This window comes from Globicephala melas, chromosome 2, assembly GCF_963455315.2.
Source record: "Globicephala melas chromosome 2, mGloMel1.2, whole genome shotgun sequence".
NCBI lineage: Eukaryota > Metazoa > Chordata > Mammalia > Artiodactyla > Delphinidae > Globicephala > Globicephala melas.
The window spans coordinates 33,837,877-33,854,843 of NC_083315.2; the positions used below are offsets into that span (position 1 = coordinate 33,837,877).

Sequence of the window (16,967 nt, forward strand, 5' to 3'; positions counted from 1 at the left end):
TTTGTTTGATGATGGTGACGATGGTGATGATGATTGTTCTATCTTTTTTAAATCCCAGCCCCTTCTACCTGCACTTTGCAAAGATGCCACAAGGGGCAGTGTGATGAAGACGTACTGGTACACACGCATCTGAGGGAAGTAGCAGGTGAGCCAAGAGGGTGGGGGCCCGCTTCTCCTTGGGCTCAGAGCCTCTCTGTCACTCTGCATTTATCTAGCTCCTACACAGAATGTAACAGCCTTAAGGGAACCTGGTGATATTCTGAGCCAACCTGCCCATTTTACAGATGAGGCCCCAGCCAGTCTGCTTTCTTTGCACTGCGCCCTGCTTTCAATAACCAACTACATGTTTGAACTGCATCACAACACAGACGAGACTGGCCTTAACGTAATTTGTAACTAGGTCACAGGCAAACAAATAGTCGAAGGAGGATGCTTTGCTTTCTGCAACCTCTGGTCACCTAACCCATCTCGTTCACCTCTCTTTTAGTGCAGTTCCTATGAGACAGGCTGGGACCCGGGACCCTTTGCTGCAGTGCTGCAATGTTTGCACATGGACACACCTCCCCATGAGCAACAAAATACAAAGAAACTGTATGGGACTAAAAATAACTGTGTGCTTGTGCAGCTGGGGCAAATTCTGGACCCGAAAGATACAAAGAGACCGAAAAAATCCCAACTGCCACTTTTGAAGAGCCTGGAGCAAAAACAGGGTGTCGGGAGCAAAAGCAGGGGGCTGCGCATGCCCCCTGCACACACCACCACCTAAGGGGTGGGCAAAACACCTAAGCCACCCTTCTGACCTGGACACACCCCTACCCGCACCCCATATAACAAACAAGCTTGCCCCCCTTCAGGGAGCAAGGGAACCTGTTGTTTGCTTTTGCTCCCTGCTGCTGCAGAAGGGGCCCTAGTAAGGCCTTGCCTGAATTTCTTGTCTGGCCTCTAGTCAATTTCTATTGGCTGGGGAAGGCCAGGAACCCTGGTCAGTAACATCTACATTGTCTAAACTGATGATGTTACCTGGTAAGTCTATTTGATTCTTGTCTCTCCAGACCCAACACAGAACCTGGCACAAAGCTTCAAGTGTTCAATCAGTGTCGGTTAAAATGAGCATTTATCTCTTTTATCTGTGGTCTCCTCATCTGGAAAATGGCCTTGACTTTACAGGGTGAGTGACAAGATGAAATGAGATCGTATGTATCATTTTGGCATGTATTTTGAGAAACTGAACAGACATACTTTTTTAAGAGAATGATGAAGCTGTAAGCAAACACTGCCATCCCCACCAGGAAATAGGCCAAGGGCAGCCGGTAGCCAGCCCTCCCGATCCTTCTCTCACTGCCATAGTAGCCATAGAAGAGGACTGAGTATTGGAGGTAACCCTGCAAAGAGAGCACTCAGTGTCACTTCTGACTCCCAGGTCCCAGAACATTCACCACCCGCCTCGAGACAAAAGTGTGGCCAAGCCTGAACCTCACCCCCAGGGACCAGACGGTGTCCAGATCTTGGGCAGATGCAGTGTGCTCCTTGGGGATGGTCTTGCTGGCTGTGCTTCCAAAGGGTTGGCCTGCAATGAGCTGGTGAGAGAGGAAAGGATGTCACACGGTCCTCTGGGTGGGAAGGGACCAGAAGAAAAGGGGCCACTGATCTCCATGCACCTCTGAAGATGCTGCACATATGAGGTCCCTAGGGGGTGGATTCTCCTTGATACTCATGGATGAGACATTAATCATGAGTGGCCAGATTTTCTTTTTGCCTGATCGGGGCCTGTCTGGGTGTACTCTCTCTAGGCTGGACGTGGCTTCTATGGGTGGATGACTGAAGCCACTGGGTTTCTAGAATGGCATGGGACATGGCCCCATTTACTTTACAAGGATAAATTTTAGTTGAGAAGTGGTTTTTATTTTAACACAATGTCTGCAGACTGTCCCATAAGCCAAATCTAGCCTGTCGCCACTTTTTGTGTGGCCCGAGAGCAAAGGTTGGTTTGTGCATTTTTAAATGGTTGGGAAAAAAAAAACCAAAGAAGAGTAGTATTTTGTGACACATAAGAATGATGGGAACTTCAAATTTCTGTATCTATAAATAAAATTTTATTAGAATACAGCCACACTTATTAGTTACCTAATATCTATGGCTGCTTTCGTACTTCACAGTAGATTTGAGAAGTTGTGACAAACCATACGGCCCACAAAGCCTAAAATATTTACTCTCTGGCCCTTTGCTGAAAAGGTTTGCCAGGCCCTTTTTTTTTTTTTTTTTTTTTTCTTTTTTTTTGCGGTACGAGGGCCTCTCACTGTGTGGCCTCTCCCGTTGCGGAGCACAGGCTCCGGACGCGCAGGCTCAGCGGCCATGGCTCACGGGCCCAGCCGCTCCGCGGCATGTGGGATCTTCCCGGACCGGGGCACGAACCCGTGACCCCTGCATCGACAGGCAGACTCTCAACCACTGCGCCACCAGGGAAGCCCTGCCAGGCCCTATTTTCACACACAGATTATCCTTCCCATGAGGATAATGAGTGCGGTTGTCTAATGCAATGGCTCTAAACGTCTCTACTTTTTAACAAATGGCACTTTTAAACTCACCGGAAATAGTTCTTACCTCTGGAAGGACAATAAAAGCACCTGTCATAATCGTGAGCACAATATTAATTCCAAATAACCATCTCAAGAATATGAAATAAGAGGCAACACCAGATCCAAAATGACCTAAAGAAAGATAATGAGAACGGTTTATAGAAAATCCTCCCAGTGTAAGAAGTTCTCTGTAAAGCAACACTGTAATTTTTCTTACAGCAGCAGGACATAGACTAAGAATGCCATAATTGTACCTATCAGGGTGTTGTCCCACGATGATCATTTAGAAGGATTAAGATGTTCATTAATGTCTCCCAGTCATATACACAGATCCCTAATCCCTAATGGATTACTTTCCCTAATGTCATATTGATCGAAAATGCTTTTATCAAATTTACATTTCACCTATGTTCAGAAGTATCAGCATCTTTGGGGAATTTAATATATTTCTTTTCTATTTTGCATAGTTCTGAAAGTTCCAAGGATATTCTAAGGATTCTTTTGTCTTAATTTCAAAAGAAATAACAGTATGTTACATGTTAACATTAACATCTCACATAGTGTTAGATGGGTGAAGGGGTTATGAGAATTCTCTTTGTCACTTTTCCATACATCTAAACTTATTCTAAAATAAAAAGTGTAGTTAAAAACAAATTTCTATTGAGAAAACAAGGGGGCATAGAAGAAGTTGGATTGGGATATGCGTGAAACTTGTGATGACTTTCTGGACTTGTATCATACTTGGAAGAATAACGTCTTGAAATTTTATTTCAAATCTAGCTTATGTTTCATAATAGGTAGGGAAACACAAGACATCACAAAGACGACCAAAAAATGACCTACTGCAAGGTTACTAAATTAAAATCACTACCAGAATTACTTTCTAGTAAATTTTTAGGGGAACCCTCCATTTTCATTCTATATGTGTATTTTTTTTGTATAAAATTGGCATATCTCTATAATATGCATCTTGAGCTATCAATATATTATGAGCATTTTCTCATACAAAATATCTCCCTATAAAATGAATTTTATTGTTCCAGCAAACCAATTTTACATAATTGATTTAACTTATCCCCCACTACTTGAACTTAGGAAGTTTCTAACTTTTCACTAGGGTAAATAATTCTGCAAGAATCAATTTCTGTCTAAGGTCAGATTTCCTGGAAGCAGAGCCTGAGAAAAGGGTTCAGCTAACATGATATATTGAGGAAGTGCTCTCAGGATAAAGGGGGTGAGGGGGTCAAGGAAGGTCAGGGGAAAGAGCTCAGCAAAGATGTCGTCTCAGCTGGAGCCCAGCTTAGCCTTATCCCATGGGGACCTTTGGAGGGCAAGTTGCATCATAAGTTGGTTCCACTTTGAACAAAAAGCTGGACTTGAATACCCCTTTGTCATTGCCTCTAGGCTACCCATTGGGTCTGGGGGAGCAGGTGATGAGTGCCCACCATCTGGAACAATGTGGGCCAAGGCTCATCCTCTAGAGAAGGAGACAGCTATGAGTCATAGCAGCTAACATTCAGAGCAGCTGAGAAAAAGTGGACCAGCCAAGTAAAGGGATCTGGGCTGGGCACCAAGTGTGTCCACACAGCCTAGTGCATTGATTTTGTTGTGGCTGTTGTTTTCTCTGGTTGTTAAGGAGTGGAAGAGTTCTATCAAAGAGTACAAACATTTTGAAGACGTTTGGTCCAAATTATAACTTTCCCCTAGAAACATCATCCCAATTGACATTTCCACCAGCTGGTATTTAATTCCACTTCAATGTTGAAAAATTTTTCCCCCCTCAATTTGTCATCTTTTAGATCTGTTTATTTTTTATGTATGTAAAATTTCTTTGATGTATAGTTAAATACAACAGTACTTTCCTTGATGATTCCTTCTTTACTTTTATAATTTGACAGGCTTCCATTCTGAGATCACATTACTTATATTTCTTTTAATTCTCTCATGGCTTCCTATTTTCTATTTAAATATTTAATGGAACTTTGAAATGAAAGATCTAATGTTATTCTTTAAAACAGTTGAATTGTTCCAGCATCACTTATGGTGCTATGGTACACTGTTTCAATTCTTGTAGCTTTTATAATGTATTTTAACATTTTGATTATACAAGTTCATTTGAGTTTTTCCTTTTAAAAAAGTTTTCAATTAATTTTTTTTCACATGAGTTCATTATGTTGAATACAAAAAAACATTGCATTGAGAATTTTATTGGAATTGCATTAAAACATAAACATATTGAGAAAATCAACACCTTCCAAATATTAAATCATTCTATGTCTCTTCACAAGACTTTTAAAAAATCCCATGATCTAATTTTACAGTTTCTTTATTTCAAACTTCTGGTTATATTTATTCCTGGTCTTGTGTGTTGCATTTGTGTGTTTGTACTGTGTGTGTGTTTTTAAAGGTGACTGTGATTGATTTATTTTTTAGGATATTTTTCTAAATGATTACAGTCACTTCTCTCCAAATGCAAATTTCTGCATTTTTGTTCTGCAATTGCCCATGTTATCCTTTTATTCCTCTACACAGTTTTCCCCTCTATCCTTTTGAGTTTGTATTGTGTCTAAGGCATGAACTGACAGAGAACTGCAGAGCCACAGTGGAACGTGGGACCGTTTTTATCCTGGGAGGTGGTGGGGACAGGCACTGTGTCTTCCATCTCCACGGACCCATGTCCAGCCTAGGTCGGCACTACGTGTGCAAGGGCCCCTGGCTGCTCAGTGTAAGGTCTGGGATGTACCAGACCCGTCTCAGGCCTCACCGTTGTCTGGCTACGGGCACCGCATCCCCACCCCACTCCTCCAAGTGCCAACACTTACTCTCGATTTTCTTTATCCTCATTTCCCAGGGGATGAAGATGACCACAAAGTTACAGGCCAGACGAGCAAACTTCCGCCACAGCTAGACAGGAGGGAGTAGGATTAGAGGACTTGACATTCGTGAAGACGGCAATGCCTTTGTGGAACCAGGGTCCTAAATGGAGGCGAGGCCCGCAGACACACCAGTTGATACCTTTCATTATGATTTCACAGGCCTTTAGGGAGCGCTAGGACCAAAGCAGCCGCTTGTCTTCTCTGGGCTTCTGCCCAGGTGAAGGCTCCTGTTAAGGGCTCTAAGCTGCGGTGTCTGTACTGAGGTGCATATTCTCTAGGGTTTCAGCCTGCCTTATTCACACCATTCCTGCTGTGAGGACTAAGAACTACTTGAGGAATGAAGTCCAAATACACCCCCTTGGTCCCCTCCGGGAGTGGGGCTCAGGAATCCACATGGCTCACAAACTCCCCAGTGATTACAGTTCCCGTCCCTATTTAAGGACCAAGAGTCTAGAACATACCCTGAAAATGAGCCCCATTGTGTGCCTCCCATCCTGCAGCTGGAGCTCATCTCCCAGCCTCTCTCCTGGCCAAAGTTGCCAAAATAAGGTCTGGAAATTTGTCTTGGATGTTTAAGACACAAGCGCCAAAAGTTCAAAAATCTTTTTTTTTTTTCTCTCTCAAAGGAGAATAAAGCAAAATGTGAAAATGTGCCCTGACACTGGGCTTTCTCTCCCACAACATTAGCAGGTTGTTCATTTTAACACACAAAAAATGTGGGTTTGTGTTGGAAGCAAATGATATCATTGCAGAAAGAAGGGTTACAAATGTAATGACAACCTTCTGAACTGTAAGACAGCACGTGGTCCTGATGCAGACATGCATGATTATGTTATCCTGAATATGTCTGCTAAGGCCAAAACAGCTGCTTGTAAATGAAAATCTACTTGAATGTTATCAGAAGTTGGAATTGTTCACTTTCTGCTCATGATTTAAGACCCAACTCAAATACAGCTACTCCCATGGAGACCTCACACAGATTCTCTGTAGCCAGAAATACATTCTTCCATCTGTAAACTTCCCCAGCTATCATTCTGGTCTCTGATAATGCTTATCACATCCTAGCTTATATTGCCTTTATATTGTTCACCTGGCTTTTTCTCCTCCAGTATTGAGAGGAAGACCATGGCTTTCTGATTTGTCATCCCCTACAGCAGACAGAGGCAGAATGCCCAGTATCCTTTGGGGAGGGTTTGGTGTTGAAAGCATTTGAGTTTCTGGTCCATTGTAAAGTCGTTAAGAGTCCTCAATTGGTAGAAGAGCTGTCTAGGAGGGGAGAATGGCCAGTAGGAGCCTGTGGCTTAGCACGAGCTGGGCATTTTATAGAAGAGAATAAAGAAGAGAGGAGTGAGATGCGGTCCAATAGTTAGGTCATGGCCAGATCAGCTGGGTTAGAGGAAGGAGTTTGGATTTGATTCTAAGTGTAATGAAACTCTGTCTATCTATCTTATCTATCTACCATTCATTATTATTAGTAGTTTTAAAAATAAGTTTATTTTATCTATTTATTTAGTTTTGGCTGCGTTGGGTCTTTGTTGCAGTGCACGGGCTTCTCATTGCGGTGGCTTCCCTTGTTGCGGAGCGTGGGCTCTAGGCGCGCGGCCTTCAGTAGTTGTGTCTTAAGGGCTCTATAGCGCAGGCTCAGTAGTTGTGGCACATGGGCTTAGTTGCTCCGCGGCATGTGGGATCTTCCCAGACCAGGGATTGAACCCATGTCCCCTGCATTGGCAGGTGGATTCTTAACCACTGCACCACCAGGGAAGTCCCTATCATTCATTATTTTAATTAAAGAATGGCATGCATAGTTTACTGTATCAAAGATTTCCCTGGCTCCTATGTGGAAGAGAGTGGAAGATGGAGGGACATGAGTGGAAACAGGAAGATCTGTTATGAGGCCAGTCAGTCTATACACCATCATGGGCAGGTACCTTCAGCTTCTGCACAGGGGAAGCGTTCCTGCCAAATCATGCCATGAAGGCTCTCAGGAAGGATGACGTCCCTTGCTGGTATCATGTGAGAAACCAAGGACATAGACTACTCGAACTAGAAGACATCTTAAGAATCAAGCATGAAAACCTCGTCAGGTTCCAAGTCATTACCCAGAGCAGGGAAACAATGGCAGAAGGACCTAGGTGTCCTGACTCTTGGTGTTTGGTGTTCCACGTGCCCAGGGTAGCATTTCTGCCTACGTGACTGCATGGGTCCTGGTGGTCTCACATGCTCAGACCTTGCTTTCTTATGAAGCATAGAAATAAACTGGTGCCAAAGGCAGATTGTCTGTAACAAGGTGTTTTCCTGCTGGAATCAAGGAGAAACCCATGTGCACAGAGGATGCAGGTGGGAAACAGTGGGAGGGGCTCCAGAGGACGACTTGTGTTCTGGAACTGTGATTCCCAAGAGAGGATAGAGTGGCAGCCCTGGTGAGTGGTGAGCAGGATCTCAGTCGTGGGAATCATGGGAGAAAGTGTACAGTAGTTATATTATACAAAATTTACTATTTGAAAAACGAAGTTATCATTTTTCTAAGAGAAACCAAAGACTGTAAATAGAGACAAAACTCACTGGGCTGCAGGTAACAGCTAGATAGCTTCTGTTTTCTCTGCTTTGGAGTGGCTGCTCATCCTCAGCGGTCTGTATTAAAATTTCCAGCGTAAAAAAATTCTAAATAGGGGCTTCCCTGGTGGCGCAGTGGTTGAGAGTCCGCCTGCCGATGCAGGGGACACGGGTTCGTGCCCCGGTCCGGGAAGATCCCACATGCCGTGGAGCGGCTGGGCCCGTGAGCCATGGCCACTGAGCCTGCGCTTCCAGAGCCTGTGCTCCGCAACGGGAGAGGCCACAGCAGTGAGAGGCCCGCGTACCGCAAAAAAAAAAAAAAAAAATTCTAAATATAAAAAGGTAGAGGAATGATGTTCAGAATGAGAAGGGGGGAAAACCAAAGTGTCAGGAAGACATGGTGGGAGGATGATTTTCTTTGACATTTTGCTGTGTCTCCAGAGGGCAGCAGACACTGTATCTCAGCCATCTCTTTACCCTGAGTGCCCAGCACAAAGCTTGGCACATGGATTAAGCTGAACTGGGTTGAACTGCTTTCCGTAGGACCATTGGTAAAATGGAAAGGACTGGGGCAGCTGTGTCTGCTAAGTGCAGGCTGAAAACTGTGGGACAATCTGTAGGTAAGACTGAACATTTGGATCACTTTTCTCATTTTAAAAACTCTGACTCTAAGAATTCAGTCCATTATTAACTTACACTTTTTTTTTTTTTTTTGGTGACACGCGGGCCTCTCACTGTTGTGGCCTCTCCCGTTGCGGAGCACAGGTTCTGGACGTGCAGGCCCAGCGGCCATGGCTCACGGGCCCAGCCGCTCCGCGGCATGTGGGATCTTCCCGGACCAGGGCACGAACCCGCGTCCCCTGCATCGGCAGGCAGACTCTCAACCACTGCGCCACCGGGGAAGCCCTTAACTTACACTTTTAATCCACTTTGAGTTCACTGTTACTAAATGCCCCAGGATTTTTTCATTGTTATACATATTACAGGTTGTCTGAACCCAAGTGAGAGACCCTACATTATTTCAGATATTTTTCCACAGCATTTCAGTTTATTTAGAGAAAATGAGAGAGCTTGGTAGCACATATGCTTATAAAAAGATAATTTTGTTTTATAGATTTATTCCATAAGCTCCATCATAGTGTGACAGGCATAAAGAGTTATGGGTAATTTTGATCATAGGAGTGGGTTAGCGTCTTCAGGCAGATTCTGTGAAAAGTAAGAAGAAAGAAAGCCAAGGCACAATCTTGGGGATTCTTTGATATTTTATAACTATTCAGTTATGCAAAATTTATGACCAGCTTTAATTTAAACTTTACTAAGAATATTTTTTGTTTCAGAGAATCGAAAAAGAGTGTGTCTGTCAGTTTTTGTCTGTTAAAATAATAAACTTGAAAAAACTACAATATTCAGCATTAGTGGAGATACTATGAAGACAGCAAATTCTTTCCTTGTGGATGGCAAAGCTTTTGGAGAATAATTGATTAGTATTTATCACGAGCCAAAAAACATGGATCATACTCTTTACTACAGAGGTCGTACTTTTGACATTTATCCTAGAAAAAGAATTTTAAAAGATAGAAAAAGCCGTCTGTGCAAAGACGGTCTTTGCAGGGCTGTTAATACTAACGAAAAATTAGAAGCTATTTAAGGACCACCAGCAGGTACATAACTAATTAAATTAATAGACATTTTTCTGATGGAATATTACACAGTCATAGGAAACAATAGGTATAAAAACTACATAGCAACATGGAGAAAAATCCTTGTTATGGTGGTAAGTGAAAAAAAAAGCAAGACAAAAATATTTGTATACTCTACTTACTCCGATGTGAAAATGATATATACAATGGCTGAAATGTAAAATTTTAAAAAAGATTCTATCTTGGGAAGTAGGGGATTATAGTAGGAGAAATGATTTTTTTTCTTTGCCTTGGAAACATTTATGAAAAGTATTGGAATGTCTATAAACAGATAATTTCAATGTATACTAAAGTTTAACTGCAAGTAACTGAATGGGAAAAATAACAAACAAAAATCTTAGCATTGTATTATAAAATGAGCATTGGAATATGCCTGTAACTTTCTCATTATAAGACATACTGTAAGTCCCCTACATACGAACGAGTTCCGTCCCGAGAACACGTTCGTAAGTCCAATTTTTTCGTAAGTCCAACAAAGTTAGCCTAGGTACCCAACTAACACAATCTGCTATATAGTACTGTATCGTGATAGGTTGATAATACTTTTGACACAAATAATACATAAAAAACAAACAAACACAAAAAATAAAGAAAATGTTTAATCTTACAGTACAGTACCTTGAAAAGTACAGTAGTACAGTACAACAGCTGGCATCCAGGGGCTGGCATCGAGTGACCAGGCAAGAAATAAAGATACTGTACTAATTCACTCTATACAGCACTGTATAGTAAAGTACACAAAAGCACAACCACTTGCAGAGGATGCACGCACATGACGGTGTATGCCAGATACGTAAACTAGCTTATGTGTTTGGACATGTGAACGCCCATTCGCATCTTTGAAAGTTCTCAAATTGAAGGTTCGTATGTAGGGGACTTACTGTACAGTGAATGAAACCTACGCACATGGGTGGGCTTAACTCAGGGAAGAGGCTAGAGGATTCTCCCAAGGGCAGATATAACCTTTTTCTGATGAGCTGGGCTTACCCAGGGTCACACCACTTGGTAAGTGACAGCATCGGGAACTAAAATCCAAGTTTGGGGACATGCAGAACTTCAAGCTCAACATACTGTTCTACAGCTATTAATGATGGATGTTCACAACCTATGTAGTACAGCAACTGCAAGGACAACTTCCTGGGCCCGGAGACCACAGGGAGGGTGGGCACGTCCACGTGTGGGCTCTTTACCTCTGCACCTGCCGCTTGGTAGCCTCGGGTCCTGGTCAGCCTCCCCTCAAACTTCAGCACAATGTCCTTCGCTCGCCTGAGAGAAGAAAAACTTGGTGGTGAGCGCAATTTTATGACCTTGATAATCTTGGCAAAACATGTGGAAGTGCAGCAGGAATAGATAATCAAACAGTGGTAAGCAGACAACTCCCTTAAAATATTTTCTATAACATTTAAATGCATGAATTCATAGGAAATGATGAGTGAATACTAAAATCAGTTGCAACTGAGTTTCTTAATGCCCTGCCCTGATTCTGGCTGTTGGTTGGGTATTATGGGCTTTGGAAATCCTGGTATCAGGTACTAGCATCTCAGCTCCTCCACTTAATCTCAGCAGCCTTGTTCCTGCAATTAATTCTTTGGAAGTGAAAGTCAGACCTAGCTCAGAGAATCTGCTTTGAGAAAAGGGTAGTGTCTGGTTAATGTGAGCAAGAAAGTTGTGTCTATGTAGCCATGAACAACCTGATTTAGCCCAGACTAACCACTGGCACACTAGCTGACCACTTTGTTGAGTTGACCTGATGGGTCACCTAAATGGCTAATCCTTGAAAACAGACTGAATTCATTAGGATAGATGGTTAAATTCACACTTAAAGAACCACAGGAATAGAAAAAAAATGTTAATTCCATGGAACGGACTGAAGTCAAAAACTCTTAGCGAAGAATGTCACCTTCAAGGTGACCTCATCTGTGACTACACTGATGAGATCTTCATGAATCCATGGTTGACCACTTAATTATACTCGGCATTGAAGAACTGCTGAATTATTCAGTTTGTTAGTTGGACCAGTGTACTTGGTAGGGAGTTCATGCATGTATATCCCAAGTCACACCCACAGGTTCCTAGCCTTTCGTTGATTGACACAAGGAACTAGCTGACTTCCTTTTCCACAAACAGCGCGATCGCTTCAGAACATGCCTGACCAGAGTGCTGGGCTTTGAACCTCCCTGACCTTACTGCAAACACTCCACCTTCATAGCCCCGCCAATGGGCTGGCTTCATTCTGGTCAGAACCAGACATGCAGGCAAGGGTGAGTGTTGATGTTATACCTTTTATAGCATCTAAAAGATAGGGGCCTATATAAGTGAAATAATAATTCATTTAATTTCATTCGTTATAATTTTTTTCCCTGCAAACATTTTCTGCACACTTGTTTGGGTCAAGTATAGTGGAATACAGAGGCGCATAAAATAGAGCTGTTGCCCTGGAGAAGCCCACTAGCTAATAGGGATGATAGAGACCTGAAACAACAATAGGAGTGGGTGGGTGTGTAAGTGTAGGAACGGGGAGCTGAGTAGGGGGCTGAGGCGGCAGTGAGACAGGCTGGGACCTGGGACCCTGTGCTGCAGTGCTTGCACCTGGACAAACATCTCCTTGAGCAATAAAATACAAAGAAACTTTAAGGGACTAAAAACGACTGCGTGCAAGTGCAGTTGGGGCAAATTATGGACAGTAAGATACAAAAAAACAAAAAGCCCAACTGCCACTTCTGAATGGTCAGGAGCAAATGCAGGGTACTGCACATGCGCCCTGCACACGACACCACCAAGGGGATGGGCAGACCACCTAAGCCAACCTCCGGCCCAATCCCTGCACACACCCCTACCCTCACCCCATGTAAGGAGCATGCTCGCCTCCCCCTCAGCAAGTGAGTGAGCCAGGAAACTTGTTGTTTGTTCTCACACCCCCCTGCTGCGGTCGGGGCTCCGATAAAGCCTTGCCTGAATTCCTTGTCTGACCTCTGATTAATTTCTATTGATTAAGGAGGCCAAGAACCCTGGTCAGTAACAGCAGTGGGGACAGTAGCTGACCCAGGCCCCATCATAGACCAATGCTGACTCCATGGCACTGACCACTTGCCTCCCTACCGGGGAAATAAATATATGCTCTGTCCCCCCATAGACAGAGCTCGCTGCTCTCTCTGTGTCAGCAATGCTCCCTTGAGCCCCAAGCAGTCAGGGTCTGCGCCTTCCACAGACCTGATGAGTCTCGCAGGCCCAATTAGTGAAGCACTGCTCCAGTAGCTTCTCAGGGTGACGGGGAGGAAAAGTGCGACGCGGGGATGACAAATGCAGGTCTCAGAGGGCGAGCTGTTCTCTGAGAGCTGGACCACTGGCCTGTGCCTCGCTGGCGTTGGTGTCTCGCAGCCCTGGCTGAGGTCCCTGGCTTACGCTTGTGGAGGAAGGCCTGGTTTGTTCTTTTGATTCTGACAGAAAAGTTATCATTTGCTTTGCTCTGCCCGCAGGTTAAAAAGACTCACTCTCTTACAGTTCAGATAGTTATTAGTCATCAGCATTCCTGTATGATTTTTAAAATTCTGATAGAATACATGACTTTTTTATTGCAGTAGAGTTGATTTACAATGTTGTGTTAATTTCTGCTGTACAGCAAAGTGATTCAGTTATACATATATGTACATTCTTTTTTATATTCTTTTCCAGTATGGTTTATCACAGGATATTGGGTATAGTTCCTTGTGCTATATAGTTACATGGTTTTTTTTTTTTTTTTTTTTTAAGGATAAATTGGTACAGTTCCTCTGTTTCAATAGAATAGAATATTGGAGTTGAGGTCAGGAAGCCCAGCTTTAAGGCTCAATTCCAGTACTCAGAAGCTGTGTGTCCTGGGGGAAGCCACTTAACATCTCTGAGTATCAGTCTTCTCATTTGAAAAATGTCATCCTTACTCAAAGAAATGGAAGTGATGAGAACTGATATCGGACCTGGAGAATTAACTGGAAACTTCTGGGAGTGGAAACTATAGATGACCTTAGCTATCTGCCGCGGCCACCTGTGGGGGCAGGCTGGATCTTTGGCCAGACTGGAGGAACAATGACTGGAGTGGAAATCTAATGAAGGCATGATTTGATGGGAAAGCAAGTCAAACCTAATGGTGGACTGGAGAGACAGGGCAATGCGCTCGGTGTCTGGAAAGGGGCACTAAAACGTAAGATACGACAGTGGTTCTAATCCTGTCCACACAGTAGGTACCCGATGATTACGTGTCATGTCTGTTTCTCTAGGAAGGTCCACTTCATGGGTCAGAGTAGCTCAGTGGCATTGGTCATTAAGAACCATTCTACTCACTCCCCTTGCTGTGATCCCAGGAATCCACACCATCAGTTACTACCCACTCATAGGGAGTGACTACTATAGCCCAGATACAAGGCTTAATATCGTATGGTTTACGTCATTTAATCCTTGAACTGCTATCAAGGGATTTCAAACTCTAGTTTGCAAAAGAATCACCCTGAATGCATGCTAAAAATGCTGGAGCCCTCTGCCGTAGTTCCTGATTAAGTCCGAGGGCAGCCAGGAATTTTTGTCTGATTGCTTAACAGCTTAACAGTGCCACAGGAGGTAGGTGCGCTCCACCTTCACTTCAACTTTACAGAGAAAGGAACTGGTCTTTAGAGAAATTTTGAAAAGAACCTAATACCACATGGCAAGGCAATGTCTTCCAACCTTCAGCTCTTCATTATTACCTAAACAGACTCTCCAATATGACTCTAAGCGTCCCAGTCATCTAGTTTCCCACAGAGATCCCCGCCGCAAGAGGGAGGTAATAGCCAAGCAGGTAAAACTAATATTTATTTTCATTCTAGATTGCATACCTAGTGAGTTTAGTTATTTTGTTCATCTCTAGGCATAGTGCTAAAATCTAGTATTTGAAAAGGAGGTAGAAACCCAAAACACTCTCTACCAAGGCACACAGCCAACTCAGACACACATACACAGACACACACACTGAGGCCCGTCTGGACCGGGTGGATCCCTCAGACGTGTGTGTGACTTCTCTAAGTCAGATCAAGAGCATCTGACCCACCACTCCCTCCAATGTGGACTTTTATGCTCGTTTCCCAGGGCAGGGCAGGGTGGGTGGTTTCGTGGGAAGCATACTTGCAATAACCCATAACCCTTACCTCAGTGCCCTCAGCTTCTGTCCCATGGTCCAGGGTCGGCAGCGAATGTTTGCCATGAGATCTTTCTGGAACTGTATATTCTGGAAGATTTGTTCCGGATCATGGCTGTCCCCTGTTTCATCAGCAGTAAAGCTGTCATCCAAGTTGCTGAAATGATCAGGGCATTAAGGAGGAAATCTGATTAGTAGAATTGCTTCCATCCCAGATCTTGCCCTGGGTAAGTTTAGCAGCTTGCTACCCTGGGGTCATCTGTATGAAGTTAGTGTGTGTAGAAGGAGAGGGGAGGGATCCGGGGAGTCAGAGAGAGAATTCGGCAGTTGTTAGCAGCCACTGGAACACAGTCACTGGGTTCTGTTACTTTGATGGGTCAGTGAAAGAGAAAGGCTTCAAAGGATAAGAGATACTATCAGAAGACATCATAAAGGAACCAAGAGAGCGCTCCTGTAGGATTACTGAATAGCAGCATCTTTGGTGGCAAAACCATTTCTTTTTCAGGCTCATTGAAATAATCAGCTAATTCCAAAGAAAGGACGCCTCCTGTCCCCTAACTCTGGATGTAAAATAAATAAAAATCAAACTCTCTCATCCAGAGATCCCCCGCTCTCTGTACTCCTGCTTTGATTCATTTGAAATCAGAGATAACAGAGGCAAACGGGAAGCAGTTTCTATGAACAAGAAATTAGCTAAGCAAATTTACATGTACAAATGTTTCAGGGAAATAGTTACTCTCTAGGAGAACAACTTTGCAACACATAGCAACACTTATTCCCAGTGAAAATGAATACAGTAAACTTAATGCAACTTTTCAGGAGGAGTTAAGGGTATTTTGCCGTGGCTATTTCATCAATGATGCACTTAAAAGTAAGGGAAAAGAATTCCTTTGCTTTTCTCTAATTCAGCTTGTTTTTACTTACTCAAGGGAGAATTTTCTCCAGGTTCTCCAAATTAATGGAGATTTTAATATACCTTTATAAATATTTAACAAATTTGAATAATACTCCCCCACTTCTAACCAGCCTGTAGCCTTTTCCAACAGAAACCTCATTTATTACGACAGATGTATTGTCTGCTCTCTCTTGACATTGCTGATTGAGTAAACAGAGAGAAAACAGATAAAGCACGTCTGTGGGTTTGGCCAGCAATAAAGCCAGGTTGGGGTACAGGCTTTTGGATTCTGATCTGAAGCAGGTAGAGCCATCAATGTCTGTGTACATCGCTGAGGTTGCCACCCTTTTTGTATAGTGACCTGGAAAAAGGAGTTTCGGAGTTCATTCTGAAGGAGAACCGAGCAGGATGGGGACTTGGTCCTCTGGTCAGATGCAAGCAAGGGTGACCCAGGCTTTCCCTCCTCACAAACCTGCCCCAGTGGATGGATGGGACTGGCTCACCTGAGCAGCAGGGACTCCTGGTAGAAGTAGTGCTGGCTGGCATTTCTCCGGATGCTCTTGTAACGCTGGGATGCCTTTGATGGTTTCATGGGAGCAGACTGGCTGCCAGTGATTAGTACTGCTGGGCAGGGTGCTGGGAAGCCGGCAGGCAGGAGTCTGCTCCAACGGAGGTTTCTGAACTGGATCTGCAAGGAGCTCTGCCCTCCAGTTCTCAGGAGCTGGACTGCACGTCTGGAGCCGATGCTCGGAGCTGGGGAGAAGCCAGGAAGCCAATCATGCATATGTATGTTAAGGTGGCTGTGGCAGCAGAGATTGGCTGGAGTCAAGACAGACAAAGGCAAGAGGCTTGGCCAGGTGATCTAAGAGCACTTGGTGCTGCCCAAATAATCACATTGGTTACCCTTGTGCCCAGAAAGGGCTCTGTGGTTTGCAAAGCACTTTGCATCTATTACCATGACTGGTGTTCACAAAATACTTAGGGAGAATGCAAGGCATAGGTTTTTGGTTTTTGTTTTTAACTACCAAGAAAGAAGCTTAGAAAGGGTAAGAATCTTGTGCGTGTTCATGTAACCAGGAAGAATAAATCTCACTCAATATTAGATCTGTTTCTTTTACTTTAACCTTTGTATTCTATTGCTTTGAGTTAAGAATGTTGCCTATAGCCTGAAATATACAGGACAGCCCATTCTCAAGGCTCTGACCTTTAAGGGTACAACACTTT

General features: G+C 43.7%; 1 protein-coding gene across 1 annotated transcript in view; it reads right to left on the reverse strand.

The window, feature by feature from the left end:
- The window catches only part of TMC3 (transmembrane channel like 3), a 44,382-nt gene extending 28,038 nt beyond the window's left edge, over nucleotides 1-16,344 (reverse strand). Inside the window, exons 1-7 of the mRNA XM_030878699.2 lie at nucleotides 16,247-16,344; nucleotides 14,859-15,005; nucleotides 10,896-10,971; nucleotides 5,399-5,480; nucleotides 2,602-2,708; nucleotides 1,479-1,577; nucleotides 1,240-1,382 (exon numbers count right to left, since the gene is read on the reverse strand). Of these exons, the coding sequence (XP_030734559.2) occupies nucleotides 1,240-1,382; nucleotides 1,479-1,577; nucleotides 2,602-2,708; nucleotides 5,399-5,480; nucleotides 10,896-10,971; nucleotides 14,859-15,005; nucleotides 16,247-16,335 (743 nt within the window). The 5' untranslated portion in view covers nucleotides 16,336-16,344. The remainder of the gene's footprint in view (nucleotides 1-1,239; nucleotides 1,383-1,478; nucleotides 1,578-2,601; nucleotides 2,709-5,398; nucleotides 5,481-10,895; nucleotides 10,972-14,858; nucleotides 15,006-16,246) is intronic.
- Nucleotides 16,345-16,967: the final 623 nt, after the last annotated feature.